A 19,505-nucleotide genomic window follows, 5' to 3' on the forward strand; every position below is an offset into this window, starting at 1 on the left:
CTAGCTCACAGCAACCTCAAACTCCTGGGCTTGAGTGATCCTTCTGCCTCAGCCTCCCGAGTAGCTGGGACTACAGGCATGTGCCACCATGCCCGGCTAATTTTTTACATATATATATCAGTTGGCCAATTAATTTCTTTCTATTTATAGTAGAGACGGGGTCTCGCTCTTGCTCAGGCTGGTTTTGAACTCCTGACCTTGAGCAATCCGCCCGCCTCGGCCTCCCAAGAGCTAGGATTACAGGCGTGAGCCACAGCGCCCGGCCAAGTTTAGTCGTCTTCTTCTGGAACGACTTCATCATAACTCTCCAAACCCCAAATTCCATCCTGAATTTCTTGCGACTCTATTTCCTTTAGAACCATTGGCCCCAGTCTCTCATGTCAAGCAACAGAGCTCTCATGGGGCAGATGAGAAGGGCTGCTCAGTCTTCTTTACTGTTCTGTGACGAAATGGGTGGGTTGTGCAGACAAGCTACGTAGCCACGCCCATCACTAGGTCTTACTTTCTGGGTAGGCCTTATATTGCACAAATACTTAGAAATCCTGCTAGGGCTTATTTTATGGGTAGGTCTTATTTTTGGGAAAACACAGTATATTAATTACTAAAAGAAGGATGCTAAAAATCACCAGCTATGATTGTGGATTTTTCTGTTTCTCCTTTTAATTCTGTCCATTTTTGCTTTATGTATTTTGAAGCTCTGTTATCAGGAGCGTACACATTGATGATTGTTATGTCTTTCTGATGATTTGATACTTTTATCACAATAAAATATCCGTCATTATTTCTGGTAATGCTCCTTGACTTACTTTTACTTTGTCTGATGTTAATTATCCTACTACCTTTCTTATGCTTATTTGTTTGCAGAAAGCTGGGTGAAAGCCATTACCACTTCAAGAATTAATCAAGAATTAATAAAATTTTTGATATTTGAATTAATAAAATTCTTGATATTTGGGTTTTTAGACTATCCTGGTATTGAGAATTCAACTTGAAAACCTTCATGAAGGCCAGTTCTCAGTGGCCTTCTTCCTTCTTGGTTCTTAGGTTTGAGACAGTTGATTCTACTAGCATTCCTGTTCAGTTCTGTCTGATTTATCCTTAATTGAAGATACAACCCTTTGGTCCCAGCTACTTGGGAGACTGAGGCAGGAGGATCACTTAATCCTAGGAGTTTGAGGTTGCAGTGAGCTATGATGATGCCACTGCACTCTAGCCCAGGCAATAATAGAGTAAGACCTTGTCTCCAAAAAAAAAAAAAGATATATCCTTTAGGGGTCCCAGCTTTTAAAAGGGAGAAGCTTTTATTAGACAATACTCTGAGTGGGCCCTGGGCCTCATTTACTGTTTCCCATGCCCTGTGAAATCTGAAAACAATGCTCAAATTCATTTCTTGGTATATACTCTCGAGGTGTGGAGACGGCTTATAGTCAGTCACTTCACCTTCTTCTCTTGAGTACTTGCCTTCACTTGGTTTTTTGGCCTGAGAATTGCTTACATTTCTCTTGTGGATACACTCGAGGTGTTTGTTTATAGGAGAAGGGAGGCCTGGGTATCTGGCCTAGCCTGTGGAAAACTATATAGAAAAGTTTATTTTTCTTTAGTCTGACTTTATAATCTTTTTCTTTATAATTTGGCAGATAAGAGGACTGTTAATAGACTGAGCTGGGAAGTCTGGAGTGAATCTTGAAGAATGGAGATTAGAAATAAGAGATATTTCTAGTTTAGAACTAGCAAAAATAGGGCATATTCCTGTGGTAGAGAAATGGCCATAGCTTGGCATGAGTTAATGGAAAACATTGATGACTTTTCATTTGGAGCTTGGGATTGTTTTCCAAGCTCTCATGGCTGTGCTAGAATTCAATTCTTTGTGGTTGTGGAACTAGGGTCCCTGTGTCCTTGCTGGCTGTTAGTTGGGGCCACTCTCAGCTCCTGGAGGCCACTCGCATCCCTGGCCATGTGGCCCCTCCATTTTTTGTATCTAGAATTAAAATCTAACCCTGTGTAATACTGAATCTGGCATTTTCTATTAGCATCTAATAATGTTGCTACCCTTGAAAGTGTTTGTGTCATTGGAAGATGAGAGAATTCGACAGAGGTCATTTTAATGAAGCTAGGGCAAATCACTTTCCTGCATTTCTGCTGTCTCTTAAGGAGCCTACCGACAGAGGTCACTCCTGTGGTGGCCCGGGCTGGAGAGACAGTGGATCAGAAGAGAGGTGCTATCTGGACTTCCCCATTCCAACAGGGAAGCTGAGACCACTCAATCTGTGTGTCACTGGGAAGTAACCGCGCTTTTGTTCCCTGTTCTTACAGTGAATGTGGAACGAAAGAACAAAGCAGGATTTGAGAGAGCTGGGTATGCCTTTTGTGTGGTGAGGGCATATTTTGTGCTTGAAGAATTCTAATAACCAAGAGCTGAGCTCATGATAAGTGGCCGAGGAGTGCTTGGAGGATGAGAGCACCCGTGCATGTCTCTAGCAAAGCATACTCCACTCCTGGCCTTGGTTTGCCTCTCATTGATCATGAATCCCACCGGATTGGCCCCTCAGCCGATTCCTCTCTGCGCCTTCAGAGCCTGACAGGGAACGTGGCCCGGGAAATGGTTGTGGGATAAATGAAGAACCCCAAGGCTGCTTGATTGTTTCACCCTTAATATCCTATAGAAGCAGCCTGGTATAACGGGACTCAGGAGTCCTGGGTTCCCCCTTCCAGCTCCATCACTGATTCCCTGTGGGATTATTAATAAGATTACTAGGACTTAATTTCCTCATATTTAAAATGTAGAACCTGGACTTGCTTTCCATTCCAGCTCTGCAGTTCTCTGAAACACGTTACTGCACCGTAGCTGCGTCAGTATTTTGAATGATCTCAGGTTGGTTATTAGGCTGGCCTTTAGGTTATGAGGACATGTGGAACAGTTTGGACAAACATGAAAGGTACATTTAGTTTCTTGTACACATGAAGTAATAGATTCATTGGAATATGATCTCTTTCTCCACCCACTTCCATCAATTCAGAGTGGATTTTTTTTTCTCCTTCCAGTTCTCTTCGTGTTTATCAGCTTTAACGGGAAATTTTAAATCAGAAGGTAGTCAGAAGGGCAGGCACAGAGCTCAGCTGGTTAAAGGGCGGGAGGGAATTCCTCTGTGAAATTTCAAATGAACTGGCCTGAACTGTTTCCCAAGGAATTTTCTTGAACTGTAGTTTGTTGTTTTTTAAGTTGAGGGTTTTGTTTTGTTTTTTTGTTTGTTTGTTTGTTTTTGCTTTATTTGAAACATTAAAAATATATGAAATTAAATTCAAAAAAGTTTCTCAATACGGACCTTAGCAAGCAAAGTGGTCTTCATTCTTACAGCTGGATGTTTATTCTTTACCGTAGGTACCATAGGCTTGTGTTGAACTTAATCACTATTCAGTGGATGGATTCTCATTTTCTTAATTCCCATACAGTTTAGATTTAGCTAAATTAATACATCCTGAAATGTTCTTAGTTAAGATATTCCAGAAGGTCACTTTTTGTAATGGGAACGGTAATCTGACCTGGTTTCAGGTCTAGGACCTACTGCTGCCTAATTAGTATTGTGTCAATAGGCCAATTACTTACCTTCTCTCTGCCTCAGTTTCCTTAACTGTGTGGTATGAGAATTAAATGAAAGGTTATATGTGTAGTTGTAATATTGTGAAATATATATTTGGTCTTAGTTCCCTTTTCCTGGTATATAACTCTTAAAGTTCTTGGAATCTCCAGTGATATATTTTTGTATGCTAATGAGTTGACTGATGACTGGAAGCCCCTGTGTAGCTCCAGGTTGGGGGCTGGTCACAAGAAAGACCCAGGCAGGATTAGAGGGTTGGGACTTTCAGCCCTACCCCTCATCCTCTGGGGAGGAGAGAAGGGCTGAAGGTTAAATTGATCACCAGTGGCCAGTGGTTTAATCAATCATGCCTATGTAATAAAGGCTCCATAAAAACCCAAAAGGACAGGGTTTAGAGAGCTTCTGGATTGCTGAACACGTGGAGGTTCTGGGAGGGTGGCCTGCTAGGTAGGCCATGGAAGCTCCCCATAACTCGCCCTGTGCATCTATTCACTGTATTTTTGGTAATATCTTTTATAATAAACCAGAAAGTGTGTTTCTGGTTTTCTCCTGAGTTCTGTGAGCAGCTCTAGCAAATTAATTAAACCCCAGGAGGGGGTCAAGGATCCCTAGTTTCTAGCTGGTAGGTCAGAAGCACGGGTAAAACCATCTGGAACTTGCAATCAGCATTGGAAATGGGAGGCATTCTGTGGGACTGAGCTTGTCACCCTGTGGGATCTGATGCTGTGCCCAGAAAGATAGTGTCACAATTGAATTAGAGCAGCAGTCCCCAACCTTTTTGGCACCAGGAACTGGTTTCATGGAAGACAGTTTTTCCACAGACTGGGGGTAGAGGAATGTGTGTGTGGGGGGGTGGTTTGGGGATGATAACAAGCATGTTGCATTTATCCTACACTTTATTATTACATTGTCGCTTGCCGTTTGTAAGGTTTTTTGGTGGCGGTGAAAAGAAAAGACAGAGAGAAAGAGTTGGGGCCAAACAACATGGCTTTGTTTAGTGCTCTCAGACGAGGTTCTGGGGCCCCAAGAGAGGGGGGGCCCCAGAAGTCGCCTCCCTTTGAAGGGGGTGTGGCCGTTTATACTGTTTGGGCAGGCTAGGGACTTTTGGCAGGAAGAGCTGGGGCGGCCTTTGGTGGTCATTGAGAAATAGGAGGGGCTGGCGGTATTTACGGAATCCAGGAGACAAAACGTTCTTATCCCAGGTGGATATCTGGGTGTGGTTTTTCTCAGCAGGGTCTGGTAGTTTGTCCTTGGTGGGTCTGGTGTCGTGGGGCCTTTTCTTTTTTGATCTAGGGAGAGGAGGGGGCCGTCACCAGCCTTATACTATTCACTGATAGGTTTTTTGTGTTTTTTTTTGAGACAGAGTCTCGCTTTGTTGCCCAGGCTAGAGTGAGTGCTGTGGTGTCAGCCTAGCTCACAGCAACCTCAAACTCCTGGGATCAAGCAATCCTCCTGCCTCAGCCTCCTGAGTGGCTGGGACTAGAGGCATGTGCCCACCATGCCCAGCTAATTATTTTTCTGTATATATTAGTTGGACAATTAATTTCTTTCTATTTTTAGTAGAGACAGGGTCTCACTCAGGCTGGTTTCGAACTCCTGACCTCGAGCAGTCCTCCCGCCTCGGCCTCCCAGAGTGCTATAGGATTGCAGGTGTGAGCCACCATGCCCGGCCAATAGGGTTTTGATATATATAAGTCTGCAAGCAAATGATATATTATGGTCTCTGTGCAGTCAAACCTCTCTGCTAACGTAATCTGTATTTGCAGCCTCTCCTCTGCGCTAGCATCACCATCTGAGCTCCATCTCAGATCGTCAGGCATTAGATTCTCATAAGGACTGCACAACCTAGATCCCTCGGTGTGCAGTTTACAGTAGGGTTCGTGCTCCTATGAGAATCTAATGCCACCGCTGATCTTACAGGAGGCGGGGCTCAGGCGGTGATGTGAGCAATGGGGAGCGGCTGTAAATACAGATGAAGCTTCACTGGCTCACTACTCACCTCCTGCTGTGTGGCCCATTTCCTAATAGGCCACAGACTGGTACTGTTTGGAACTGTTCTGTGGCCTGGGGGTTGGGGACAACAGAATTAGAAGACACCCAGCTGGTGTCCACCACAGAATTGATTGCTTGCTTGTTGGTGGCAAGAGATCCCACACATTGGTCACAGCGTCTTCTATGTTGATTGTTGTGGTGTAAGAGCAGAAGAAAAACAGTTTGTTTTTTCCACCTCATCAGTATTTTTTAAGAGGTTTCCACCCTCTCCTGGGGTAGAGAACAACTCCTGTACATCCTACAAAGTGCTGGAAGGTGGCTTTTTATTTCATACTGCACATTCTTGGTTATGAAAGGATACAGGAACTAGTTTAGGTCCTAACATATTTTGTTTTGTACTTCTAAACATTGGCGAGTTATCTCAGTCTCTTACAAAAGTGTTTTTTTCAGGCAGCTTGTGTTGCCTTCTGGGATTGGGGAAATCCTGGGTTTGTGTGGAATTTTCCATGACTCTTAGCTCTGCACCACTAGTGTTGATTGCAGTCATAGTGTTTCACGGTGTCTGCCTGTGCTCCTCTCCACCTCCTTTTTTATTTTTTTTTTTATTTTTTTTTTTTATTTTTTTTTTTTTTTGAGACAGAGTCTCACTTTGTTGTCCAGGCTAGAGTGAGTGCCGTGGCGTCAGCCTAGCTCACAGCAACCTCAATCTCCTGGGCTTGAGTGATCCTTCTGCCTCAGCCTCCCGAGTAGCTGGGACTACAGGCATGTGCCACCATGCCCGGCTAATTTTTTTTTTTTATATATATATCAGTTGGCCAATTAATTTCTTTCTATTTATAGTAGAGACGGGGTCTCGCTCTTGCTCAGGCTGGTTTTGAACTCCTGACCTTGAGCAATCCGCCCGCCTCGGCCTCCCAAGAGCTAGGATTACAGGCGTGAGCCACAGCGCCCGGCCTCCACCTCCTTTTTTATAATGTCAAATGGATGTTAAACCTCAAAAGTCTTGGCTTTGTTTTGTGTTTAATACCCAAGTTCTGAGAACAGATCAGAGAATCTCATCTGAATTAACTTTTTGTTTATAAAATGAGTCAGCTTGAGCTATCTATTTTGGCCTGATTTCCTCAGGTGTCATGTTTCCTATCACAAAACCGCCTTTTGTTTCCGTAGGCACTGGCTTCTGAGGCGTTGCTGGCTAATTCTCCAGCCTTCTTTTCACTGGTGATCAAATCAGCCTTTTGATCCTTTGATTGGCAGAGTTCTAAAATTGACAGCAAGTGGAAGGAAAGAGATCCAACAAAATAAAGGTTGGGTTTAGCTAGTGCTCCTCTCACAGGGGAATTTAAAGTCCTGAGAGTTTAGAAGCAGACTGCTGCAGTGATATAGCTCCTCTTCCTTAGAAAGCAATTCCCTAGATCCCGTGCAGAGAATGGCAAAATGTTACCAAATTTCATTCTCCTAGAGCAGTAGTAATTAGAGGTTGGGCTTGTTTACCATAACCTCCCCCCAAAATGAGAGAAGTTCTAATCAACTCATATGCAGTTGACCCCCACCACCACCATTGGTAAGGTCAACAGTAGGCTGTTTATTAATAGTTAAGTTTTTGGGAAGTCAAAGTTATACATAGATATTCAGTTGTACAGGGGGTCGGTGACTCTAACCTTTGCATCATTCAAGGGTTAACTGTATGTGAATCGATTAGTCAGTGCTCATTAAATATTTGTTTAGTATTAAGTCATTAAATATGAAATGCCTGATTTTGAATCAGAAGTTTAGTTTATTATATCTCAAATAAGCAGTACAATTAATCAAAGTATATGTCTAAACTATTGACACAGTTTTGCAATCTTAATGGTGGCTTATGTCAGCAGCAAAGAAGTCTGGAGGGTGAGTGGTGATTTTCCACAGCTTGTTGAGAATTGAGTATTTTTCCTTGCAAGAAGTGCTCCAGAGTCTGGAAGAAGTGGTAGTCAGTTGATGCAAGGTCTGGTGAATACGATGGATGACAGAGAGTTTCCATTCCAGCATCTGTAGTTTGAGCAGTGTTGTTTGCATGATATGTGGTCCAGTGTTGTCTTGTAAGAGGGTTGACCAATTTCTGTTGACCAGTCTCGGCTGCTTAATCGCAAACATCCTCATCATTTTGTCCAGTTGGTTGCAGTAGCCATCTTCTGTCATGGATTGACCAGGTTTCATTTTTTTTTTTTTGAGAGTATCCAGAAACAGAAGACCAGGTTTCATGAAGTTGTAGTGGCACCAGCACTGGACCACCAAACAGAAACCATTAGTTTTTTTGTTTTTTTTTTTTGAGACGGAGTCTCACTCTGTTGCCTAGGCTAGAGTGCCATGACATCAGCCTAGCTCACAGCAACCTCAAATGCCCAGGCTCAAGCAATTCTTCTGCCTCAGCCTCCCAAGTAGCTGGGACTATAGACATGTGCCACCGTGCCTGGCTTATTTTTTCTACATATTTTTATTTGGCCAATTAATTCCTTTCTATTTTTAGTAGAGATGGGGTCTCGTTCTTGCTCAGGCTGGTTTCAAACTCCTGATTTTGAGCAATCCACCCGCCTCGGCCTCCCAGAGTGCTAGGATTACAGGCGTGAGTCACCGCGCCCGGCCCATTAGCTTTTTTTGATGAATATTCGGTTTTGGACTGTGTTTCGGCACTTCATCTTTATCCAGCCACTGTACTGAAAAGCTTGAGATTGTCAAAAAGAATCCATTTTTCATCACACATAACAATACAGTGTAGAAATGGTTCACCTTTATGTCGTGACAGCAAATAAAGGCATGCTTGCAGACAGTTTCTTTTCTGGCACTCAATTCATGCAGTACCCACCTATCCAGCTTTTTTTACCTTGCCAATTTGTTTCAAATGGTCCAGTATTGTGGGGATAGTAATGTCAAACCTTGCTGCTAATTCACATGGGGGTTGAGATGGATTCACTTCCACTACAGTTTTCAGCTCATCATTATCCTCCTTGGTCTCAGTTTGCCTACGTTGCTCACTTTCAATATCAAAATCATCAGAATGGAACTTCTCAAAACATCAATGTACTGTGTGTTCGTTAGCCATATCCTTCCCAAACACTTCGTGGATATTTTGAGCTGTCTGCATTGCATTGGTTCCATGATAGAACTCATATTTGAAAATAACAGAAATTTTTTACTCATCCATGGTTTCACAAATTGCTCTAATTAAATTTGAAAGATAATCACAAGCCACAGCATGCATTTACAAGACTGAGGATGTACCTTCACAATAAAAATAAAACAAGAAATGCCAAAGTGAAATGTCAGAGATATCAACGGTCAAACTTAATACTTAAGGAAATCAGACATTTCATACTTAACAACCTAATAAAACATGGAATGGTTTGAATACAGCAGACATTTGCATAGTGTCCGTCTCGTCTGGTCTCGTCCCGTCCCGACCCGTCCCGTCCTGACCCGTCCTGTCCCGACCCGTCCTGTCCCCTCCCCTCCCCTCCCCTCCCCTCCCCTCCCCTCTCCTCCCCTCTCCTCCCCTCCCCACCCCTCCCCTCTCCTCTCCTCTCCTCTCTTTTTTTTTTTTTTTTTTTTTGAGACAGAGTTTCACTTTGTTGCCCAGGCTAGAGTGAGTGCCGTGGCGTCAGCCTAGCTCACAGCAACCTCAATCTCCTGGGCTCAAGCGATCCTCCTGCCTCAGCCTCCCGAGTAGCTGGGACTACAGGCATGTGCCACCATGCCCGGCTAATTTTTTCTATATGTATATTACTTGGCCAATTAATTTCTTTCTATTTATAGTAGAGACAGGTCTCGCTCTTGCTCAGGCTGGTTTCGAACTCCTGACCTCGAGCAATCTGCCCGCCTCGGCCTCTCAGAGAGCTAGGATTACAGGCTTAAGCCACCGTGCCCGGCCTTCGCTTGGTGATTCTTAAACTTCATTGGGCAAATGAATTACTTTGCCAGGTATAAAACCATTTATTCAGAACTTAGTAATATAAGAAAATTTTAAAGATAACCTTGTCTATTTTTCACTTTTAACTCTGATGTAAGATGTGACACCATTGTACTTCTTCCATAATTAGTCTGTAATACAGAGGAATACCTTGTTATTTAGATTCTGAAGTAAGCTGGGGAAGTTAAATGCCCATTTGGTTCAGTTTTACTGGGACCCAGAAGGTGTTACTTACATATTAGCTGGGACGCAAGGGCAATCAGGCTATGACATCTGTCACCCCTTTGATCTCCAGGGTTGATTCAGCCCATCTGGCTGGCTAACAGGGTGTCCCCTTCCTGCCTCACCACTCATGTTTGTCCCTCTGAAGCTGTGTGTTTGGTGGAAGAGGATAACCTTCCCTGATAAAGGAGGGCCATTCTTCGGTCAAGGGTGTACAAGTAGCTGTGTTTCCCTGATAGAACCTCCAAGCACGTTCTCAAGATTGCACAAAACACTTTCAGGGAAAGATATCAGGAATTCAGGAAGTTTTAGATACTGGGAAAGGTAATCAGGTAAGGAGAGAAAAAGACAGAGACCTACTGTGATAAAGCCTTACTGCCTTATGGATATGTCTGAAGATGGAGGCAGGATATGTCCTGGGAAATGATTTTGTTTTCAGACATGCTCCCGTTAGTACAATGTATATTGAAGGTTTGGTCTAAATAGATGAAGTTTTGCTAATGCTCTTTTTCCATCCTAGTTGAAAATGGTCATGTTCCAACATGATTTCACCACATTCTTGTTGTTCCTTTCCCCATCCTTTTAGTTGGCTGATTGCAATTCTGGCCCAACTCAACCCTCTCTTTGGACCACAGTTGAAAAATGAAACCATCTGGTATCTGAGGTATCATTGGCCTTGAGGAAGAAGACATGCTCCACAGTGCTCAGTGTTTGAGGTGACTATATTCTTGGCCTTTCACATCACTGTTGTCAATCAGGCAGCTAGAGTTTATCTTTATCTCTGAATTTTACAGCCATTTTAATACATGGCAAGGGCAAGCAAATGTGATCTGAAGAGCAGAAATAAATTTAGAATTTAGGCCATTCACCTTACTTAAATCTTATGGATATATCCATAAGATTCTTTTAAATTCTATTAACCCTGCCTTTTAAAATAAATACAGTTTGATTTACAAAATTAAACTTGCATGTACTGTTTCTGACATAGATCAGAAAAGTGACTATACTTGCCATTGTAAGATCCAGCAATTTTAAGAAGTGGCAGATTTAAAATTAAGGTTTCTGAATGCTTTGGATGGAGAGAGATAGGTGCCTTTTGAATATCCGTCTTCAAATTGCTGCTTTTGTTTGGTTCTGAGGATCAGAGAGGTAAGTAATGGTATAGTGGAAAGATTTATTCACTGGCAGAGTCAGGAAACCTGTCATTTAATTTGTTCTTCTATCTCCATTATTTCATTAAATAGAAGTTACTGCTAAATGCTTGACTAGATTTAGCTTCAACTTTTTTGGCGAGTGTGCAGCTTGGGTGTTACAGTAAACTGCATGTTGCCTCACATCAGGAGACACGCGCTGCCTGGCTCTCCTATTTTTAGTGACGCTAAGATGATCACTGGGGTCAGGTAATGACAGCCTGGTTCCTCCAGTTGTAAAGTTCTCCGTCAGCATTTTATCCAGTGAGTTTATCCATTGATCATTATAGTCAGAATTAATCATTTCAGTAGAAATTGCAAAATGGTGATTTTCTAGTTCTGTCATTACTTCCACATCTGATTAGTTGAAATGCTTCTGTAAGGATAAACTTTCCCTCATCAACTAGGGTTATCTTTGTAACGTTGAAATACAGATGAGACGGAAATGCAAGAAAAGTAGAATACAGATTTAATTCTTTTCTTTTAATTTTCAGAGTAAGATGTTGGTACCCAAGTTACTTTTTTGGGATATCCAGTGAGATTTTCTTTTCTTTTAGATTTTAATTAATTATATTATCCTTTTTATGTCTAGCCATTCTTTCTTTGGTCTATGGGACCCTATTTAGGGTGGCTTCTGTATCCTTTTGATGTTAGTTGTTGGTAGTTTTCTTACTTTCTGGCAACATCAAAATATCGTAGGCCCCTCTTGTATATTTTCTGTCCCAGACTTGGATTCAGCTTCAATTGCTTTCTAAATTTCCCACTACAAGGATCTCTGTTTCACTGGTCAGTTCTCAAGCCCAGTTAACCTTGGTTCTTTTCAGTGGGAATGGTATTTAAAAACCAGGATCTAGGCTGGGTACGGTGGCTCACACCTGTAATCCTTGCATTCTGGGAGGCCTAGGTGGGAGACTCTGTCCCAAATAAATAAACGAATAAATGTGTATATATTATAATAAATAAATGTGTATTATTATAAAATATAATAAATTATATTTTATATATTATAAAATTATATATAAATTTATATATAAAATTATGTTTTATATATTATAAAATATAATAATAAAAACTAAGATCTAAGTGTTAGATGTATACATTGCTGCTGCGGTGTTGCTGCTTCTAAGCTTTTTCAGTGGAAAGAGCCAGGAAGTATGTATTTTTAAAAAGAAAAAAAAAATCATGAGTTCATGTTAGTATTTCTAATTTAATTTTAACATTAAAGGGTTTTTACTTCTTTGGTTTTAAACTTGAATATCATTCACATGTGCTGAAAATCTTTGTTTCTAATACAGTATATGTAAAATACTTTCAAAGTAACACTAGTATATGGGCTGGGTGTGGTGGCTTACAACTATAATCCCATCTCTTTGGGAGGCTGTTATGTATGGGAAGATCCCTTGAGGCCACGAGTTTGAGACCAGCCTGGGCAACATAGTGAGACCCTGTCTCTACAAAAAAAATTACAAAATTAGCCTGCTGTGGTGATATGTGCTTGTTGTTCTGGCCACTGGGGAGGCTGAGGCAGGAAGATTGCTTGAGCCCAGGACTTTAAGGCTGCAGCAAACTATGACTACACCACTGAACTCCAGCCTGCATGCCAGTGAGACCCTGTCTCTAAAAAAAAGAAAATTAAAAAGTAACATCAGTATAACTAATAGCTATAAGTTTATCAAATACAGTTTAAGATTTCTTTGCTGCTTTATATATCCTCAGAACAAATAAAGAACAAAATGCTGTTTTCTGGGATTACTTAAATTTTATATACAGTATGTATATGGTATGTCACCAATTTGATATACTGTTTAAATTGTTTTGTGTTCGGTTTATAGTATTTTTAAATGTGCTGCTTTTTAAAATATATAAAACATATTTCCAGAGTCAAAATTATAAATAAGATATATACAGAGAAATCTGTCCTTCCAGTGTTTGATTTTATAAAGATTAGGGAAATACATATATTCAGTCATGTATATAGAGACACATACACACACACAAAACACACATATCCCCCTACACATGCTACTGTTACAGAAAAGATATCAACTATATATATTATTGTGTACCTACGTTTTATTCACTGAATATATGCTAGAGATTGCTGTATTAATCTGTTTATGGAGATTTTCCTCATCTCTTTTTATAGCCATTTATATCCTTTTGGGTTGTTGCCAATCTTTTGCTATTTATTATTTATAATGCCATCGTATGCATATGACATTTTCTGTTTTTGCCAGTGACCTTTGGGGTAGATTCCTAAAAAATGGAATCTCTGGATTAAAGGCATATATAGTTTTTCTAGGTAATGGTGCATTCCCTTTTATAGGGATTATACCATTTTTGCATTCTCACCAACAATATATAAGAGTACCTGTCTCTCCACAGCCTGGATTTTGCCAATCTGATAGGTAAGGAGTCAAGCCTTTTTCTTAGAGTTTTGTCTTTGTGCAGAGAGTTTTTTGTTGTTGTTGTTTTTTTTTAAGTATTTTTATTTTTTTAGGGATGGGGCATCACTATGTTGCATAGGCTGGTCTCAAACTTCTGTCCTCAAGCAATCCTCCTGCTAACATTATGGGCATGAGCCACCACACCCAGCTTACTCAAAGGGGTTTTGATTTCCCTTTTATATAGAATTTTTTTTTTTTTTTTGAGACAGAGTCTCACTTTGTCACCCTGGGTAGAGTGCAGTGACATCATTATAACTCACTGCAAACTCAAACTCCTAGGCTCAAGTGACCCTTGGCCTCCCAGGTTGCTGGGACTACAGGTGTACACCATGATGCCCAGCTAATTTTTTCTATTTTTATTAGGGATGGTGTCTTGCTTTTGCTTAGGCTGGTTTTAAACTCCTGAGCTCAAGCAATCTTCTCTTGGTCTCCCAGAGTGGTAGGATTACAAGAGTGAGCCACCATGCCTGGCCCTCCTGTTTTCCTCTTTTTAATTTTCTTTTAGAGACAGTCTTGCTGTCGCCCAGGCTAGAGTGCTATAGCATCAGCCTAGCTCACAGCAACCTCAAACTCCTGGACTCAGGCAATCCTCTTGCCTCAGCCTTCCAAGGAGTTGATACTACAGGCATGTGCCACCATGTCCAGCTAATTTTTTCTGTTTTTATAGAGACAAGGGTCTCTCTCTTGCTCGGGCTGGTCTCGAACTCATGACCTCAAGGGATCCTCCTGCCTCAGCTTCCCAGGGTGCTAGGATTACAGGTGTGAGCTACTGTGCCTGGCCAGGTTCTCCTGTTTTCTACTTTTCAACTATAGTTGAGTGTTTATTAAGGCTGTCAGTTGGGGTTTAAAGCTGAGAATTTTAGGCCTGAGTTGGATCTAGTTCCAGCACTGCTTTTCACTTCTCTGAGTTTCATTTCCTTCCCTTATAATAAGAGAATTGGGCCCTTTGATGCTGAATAATACTGGGCAGGTGGACCTGAAGAGGTTTCATCTGCCCATTCTTACCAGTCTCGTGTCTCTGTTAACTAGACTAACATTTGCACTCTGTTCCACAGCACAAACTTGGGCTGCTTGAAACCCTTTTATTAAAGGTACTCCTTTATAACCAAAATGCAAGGAAGTAGGAGGATACAGTCAGTCAATCCTTAATTATGGACATCATGTCATACTTACTGTGGATTTAACAGAATTACGGTAGTATACCCTAAGACTTTGGATTAGCATGTCAAGGAGTCTAATCTCTGCCTAGCATTAGAGCAGACAGAACTCTTAAGACAGGAGGGCCTCACTTTTCTTGGTGGTAAAATTTAAAAATTGAGCTCTATTTACCTTTTGACCTTTGTGCTTTTATACAATGGTGAGATGATAAAGAAGCACAGAAACCATATTTGGGTCCATCCTCACCTGATAAGGAAAATGTTTGATTTTGTACATGATTTTTTAAGAGGCCAGATTTGAAGAGTAGATGTAGGCCAGACATGGTGTGCAGTAGAGAAAAATGAGGCCCAATCATGAAAGCTTTAGAATGATTTGTACAAATGAAATTGGATTGATCTGAACAGCACTCTGTTAAACATGTACCTGATCTTTTGCTGCTTTAATCACTGTAATTGTCAGGATTTTCCTTCCTGTGTTGAAGAACTGAACCACAGTTATTGATGAGAGGCTGAATCATAGCACGTTATGTTTACTGGCTGGAGTTTTGTCCAGCACTCCCAGGAATGGTGCCCACTCTGTCTCTGCCCCTCCAGCTCATCTGCTTCTGCTAGCTTCCTCAGTGTGCTTCGTAAGATGTATATGGAACTAGTACATAGAGGTTGCTGTTTTTGTTGCTGTTCACTTTCCTACAGCTCGGGGCTGTGATACTAGTATGGAATCTCCTTGAAGTAGATTTGGCTTCAGACCCAGTGTCCTGGAAGTCAGTTGGTTTATCATACCATTGTTGTATGGGAGGCGAACTTATATGGTTTACTGTAATCTGAAAGATTATGGAATTTCTATTTTATTATAAAGAAATTTTATTTTATTATGAGGTCTGAGACAGGAAAGAAATAGAGGATATTGGTAATTAGGCTTCTGCCCAGTGGGAGCTGTTTTTCTATGCATTCCAAAAATATTGAGTTCTCAAGGGGTGTACAGTAACCAAGCAGTAATTTCAAAGAAGACTGTGGGCTCCAAAGGGGTTTGTGATCTGTTGGGAGGTTGAAATTAGCCCATACTTGGGAAAAGTTAAACCGTGCAAGGTGTTTTGTGGTTAGAAGACAGTCTGTCGTTTACTCTGACCACTGCAGCTGGATATTCTACTACCATTTCAGACTCAGCCATATCTCCATTTTAGGTCCCATATCACAGTTTTCTGTGTCACTTTGGGTCAGAGCCTATCCCAACACTGCTTTCTCTTCTTCCTTAAATCCAGTTGCTCTTTTTATGTCTCTTGTGTCTGCTGTTCCTTCACATTCCTCCTTCAGGCTCCTCCTTTAGGTACCCTGGTTTCTGACACAGATCACTGCAGCTCTGAGTTATGATAGGGTCTGGACTCCCTGTCTCCGCAGTCATCTAGCCACAGAACACCACCTGTTTATTTTCCTGTTGTAGCACTTCCTGAAACAGACCTGTTTGCGGTGGAAACTTTCAGCAGTTCTTTATGGGCTACCGCAGGGTTCGGTTTTTTTTTTTTAACCTGAGGCCCCTGATTTTAGTGGGTATGTGCCCCTTGAAGTACAGTATGAAATGTTGTAAGCACACAGCTTTTGTCAGGGTCACCAAAGGTCCCATGAGCCACAAAAGACAGGAATAACTCATCTGTAGGTCATCTGCAGCTCTCTAACTTGGCTATCAAGGCCTTGCCGGTCTACCCTCAAACCACCTTTGCAGCCTTTCTTCTCACTACTTTGCTCTGTGTCTCCAGCCGTACTGTTAGATCATGTTCTTGGCCTAATTAGCTCTACTTAGCTTTTCCCGCCTTTCACTATATTCATTAATTTAGAAAGCAGATTAGTAAACATTGTCCTGTGAACATTCTTTCTGCTTTCTTGCATCACCTCAGCCCTTCCTGCTTAATTCTTACTGATGCTTTCTCTGTCTGTGCCCAGCTCCCAAAACCTTGCACTTCCTTTCCTGGTCGCTTTGTTTCAAAAATGATTTCTTCCATTCCTAAATGTATTTAGCCCTCCAGTTCTTGCCATTCATTTGGGACATTGCCTTGAATTGTTAAATACAGAAACCTTTAGTTTACTTAACTTCTGCTTGTATTTAATCTACTCTACATAGCCTTTTACATCATAGTAAAGAAGGAAGTATTTTACAAATTTATCTTAAATGATAGAATAAAGATAAACGTATACATATCCTGTAAGAAGTACATTCACTTACCCTTCCCTGAACAGATTTCTTAGTTTTGGCCTTAATATTTGTATGTTATCTTCATTCTCAGTTCTAACCTTAGGGATGCCTTTATTGATTGAGTTCACCAGCCTCAGCCCTAAATAGCTATTTCCTATCAGAGATGGGTAGAACGTGTGCTTCCTTAATTTACTCCAAAATCAAACCGCAAGACTATGCCATTTAGGATATAAGGTTCATTCACATTTATTTTAAACTTGTATCATTGAGCCTGAATGAAAATTATCCCCTGTTTGTATGTGATTTTTGGAAAGTGAAGGACTATTTTTCCCTTTTTTGATTATTTCTTTGTCAAAAAAGGCCTAAATGATGAGAGAGTATAATCAGTATGCTTTTCATAGAAAATTAACACACAAAGCATATGTATTTACTACTTTAGTGTACTTAGGTAAAATTTATAATCTGCCTGGAACTGAGGTTTGTACAGAGGGGCTGTCCTGCTGGCCTGCCTAAAAAGAAAAACAGAAAATCATCATTAGATTAAGTTAAAGATTTTATAAGGCTTTTAGACCACAAGAAACAATAGCTCTGATAATTGCCATTCCTTGGCCTGATATTATTTTCCTAGTACATTGTAAAAACAGTCTTTTAATTTTATTTTGGTTTATTTATTATTTGTTTGTTTTGAGATGGAGTCTTGCTCTCATAGCTCACTGGACCTCAAATTCCTAGGCTCATGCAGTCCCCTTGCCTCAGCCTCCCCAGTGGCTGGGACTACAGGCGCGCGCCACCACGCCCAGCTAATTTGTCTATTTTTTGTTGAGATGGGGTCTCACTCTTGCTTCAGCTGTTCTTGATCTCCTGGCCTCAAGCAGTCCTCCAACCTTGGACTCCCAAAGTGCGAGGATTATAGGTGCGAGCCATCTTGCCCAGCCTTAATTCCATTTTGAGTGGAATGTATTTTGTTTGCAGTGTCCTGTCTCTGTGGGTCTCCAGCAGTCTGGTGCTTTCCACCATGAGGGCAGTTGGACCGCCCCAGTTTATACCAGCAAGACTTAGCAGCAGACTGTTGTCCACTTCTGGGTACTCTTGGATGACCACAGGCCTGGGAAACCCATAGTTTTACCACACTGAGCTGTGGATTCTCCTGGTTGTGCCCACTGATTTGGAAAACCTAGTGTCCGTCAGATCTCTCTGCATCTGTGTTTGACCTTCAGCCTTGTCAGACCTGTCCATGCAAACCATGTTTCCTCTGAATTTAACAAGCACCCTGCTCCCCATACTTTACCCTACACTTAATCCTCATCAGTTTTCACATTTAGGCAAATTGTGTATCATAACCAGCTTGATTTCTTACCAGCCAACTCAAGCCTTGTGTGGAAATTACCTTTGAATGAAACTGTTTATCCAATTTTATTTCTTCTTTATTTCCTCTTTTTTATTTTAAAAGTAGCATATGTGGTTTTATGTGGATGTTACAAAGCTTTATATAAAGGAATTTATATGGCTACTGTTAGCAATTTCATGTGTGAAGATACTTGTTTTAGATATTTTAGCTTTGCAAGGATGGTGTTGAGCTTTAAGCTGCTAGAACAAGAAATGTCATTTGTTGCCTGCACTTGTGTAGCAAGCATGGGGAGCAAACTGAGAGGCAGCCTGCTTTTCGGGAATCTGACACTAGAAAGAGCACACTGTGCATATGGTCACCTCGCTCCGTTGCCAAAGAGGGGAAGTGGAAATACAGACTCCTGAAACCAAAGGGAGCATGTTAGATTCCAGCACCATCAGTTTTAGTCATCCTCACTCTTCCTCCTTTCTATTACAGGAGCAGACTGTTCATTACTTGTGCTCCTCAGTTCAGCAATGTCCTTGTTTTTTGGACCTGTTGCCACTGCCCCACAAAATCTGTCCAGACTTGCACTTTGATGAACCCACTATTCATTCAAGTATTTATTGAGCACCTACATGTTTTAAAGTATTGGCCTGAGTAACTTTCTTGATGTTAACTTTTTGCCCTACTGAGGAAGATGTGAGGACCAGTTACTAGGATGGTTTTGTTTTGCAGGTCATGAAAAGAGAATTCCTTCTAGAAGCAAAATCACCTCCAAACCCAGACCATCTTCCTTGACTTGCCTATTTGGGGCATCAGCTGCCTTAAATACACACACCACATTTGAATATCTTATTCTGCAATGCAGTATTTTTTTTCTTTCACTTTTTTACACTTTAATGCATTATGTGCCTACTTACCCTGAACTGTGCTGACTCTACAAAATGTTGATGCACTCTTCTGAGACAGAAGACGCTCTTCTGAGAAATACGTTACTCTCGCCTTGGAATCTGTGGATTCGAAGATAGCTCCTACCTTCTCACAACACTGGAATCAGCAAAGTGTTTAAAAACTGCTACAAGACAAGACTCCAGTGGGGCAGTCTGTGGGCAAGCATGATCAGAGTGAAGATCTGTCCCAGCAGAATTACACCAAACTATCTTCAGGATAAATTTCTTATTTCTGCCATCTTTTGGAATAAATTATTTTTCTGCTTTCTATGGAAATCTGGGTTCCGTGTTTGTGAAGCTCATTTTTATAAGCTTTTCTGTCCCTTGATAATGCCTTTTTAAAAAACGATTTTGTAGTCTAAACTTAGGTTGGATCTATAAAGGCTGCCATGTAGTTTGAGATATCCAGAAACTGGTAAGTATTTTTTTAATCATTCAGTAACCATTTGAGTGCCTACTGTAGCCAGAGCACTAGAGGGATCAAAGATGTGTACGT

The 19,505-nt window shown here is 41.2% G+C and overlaps 1 protein-coding gene across 2 annotated transcripts in view; it reads left to right on the forward strand.

Annotated features, from left to right (window-relative positions):
• ATP6V0E1 (ATPase H+ transporting V0 subunit e1) overlaps positions 1-19,285 on the forward strand; it is a 37,964-nt gene extending 18,679 nt beyond the window's left edge. Inside the window, exons 3-4 of one of the 2 annotated variants that reach the window (XM_012765506.2) lie at positions 10,337-10,466; positions 18,795-19,285. In XM_012765506.2, coding sequence (XP_012620960.1) covers positions 10,337-10,430 — 94 coding nt within the window. In that variant the 3' untranslated portion in view covers positions 10,431-10,466; positions 18,795-19,285. Of the gene's footprint in view, positions 1-10,336; positions 10,467-18,554 lie in introns of both variants that reach the window. The other variant, XM_012765507.3, reaches the window with a different exon arrangement.
• Positions 19,286-19,505: the final 220 nt, after the last annotated feature.

The sequence above is a fragment of the Microcebus murinus genome, chromosome 21 (genome assembly GCF_040939455.1).
Source record: "Microcebus murinus isolate Inina chromosome 21, M.murinus_Inina_mat1.0, whole genome shotgun sequence".
Taxonomy (NCBI): Eukaryota; Metazoa; Chordata; class Mammalia; order Primates; family Cheirogaleidae; genus Microcebus; species Microcebus murinus.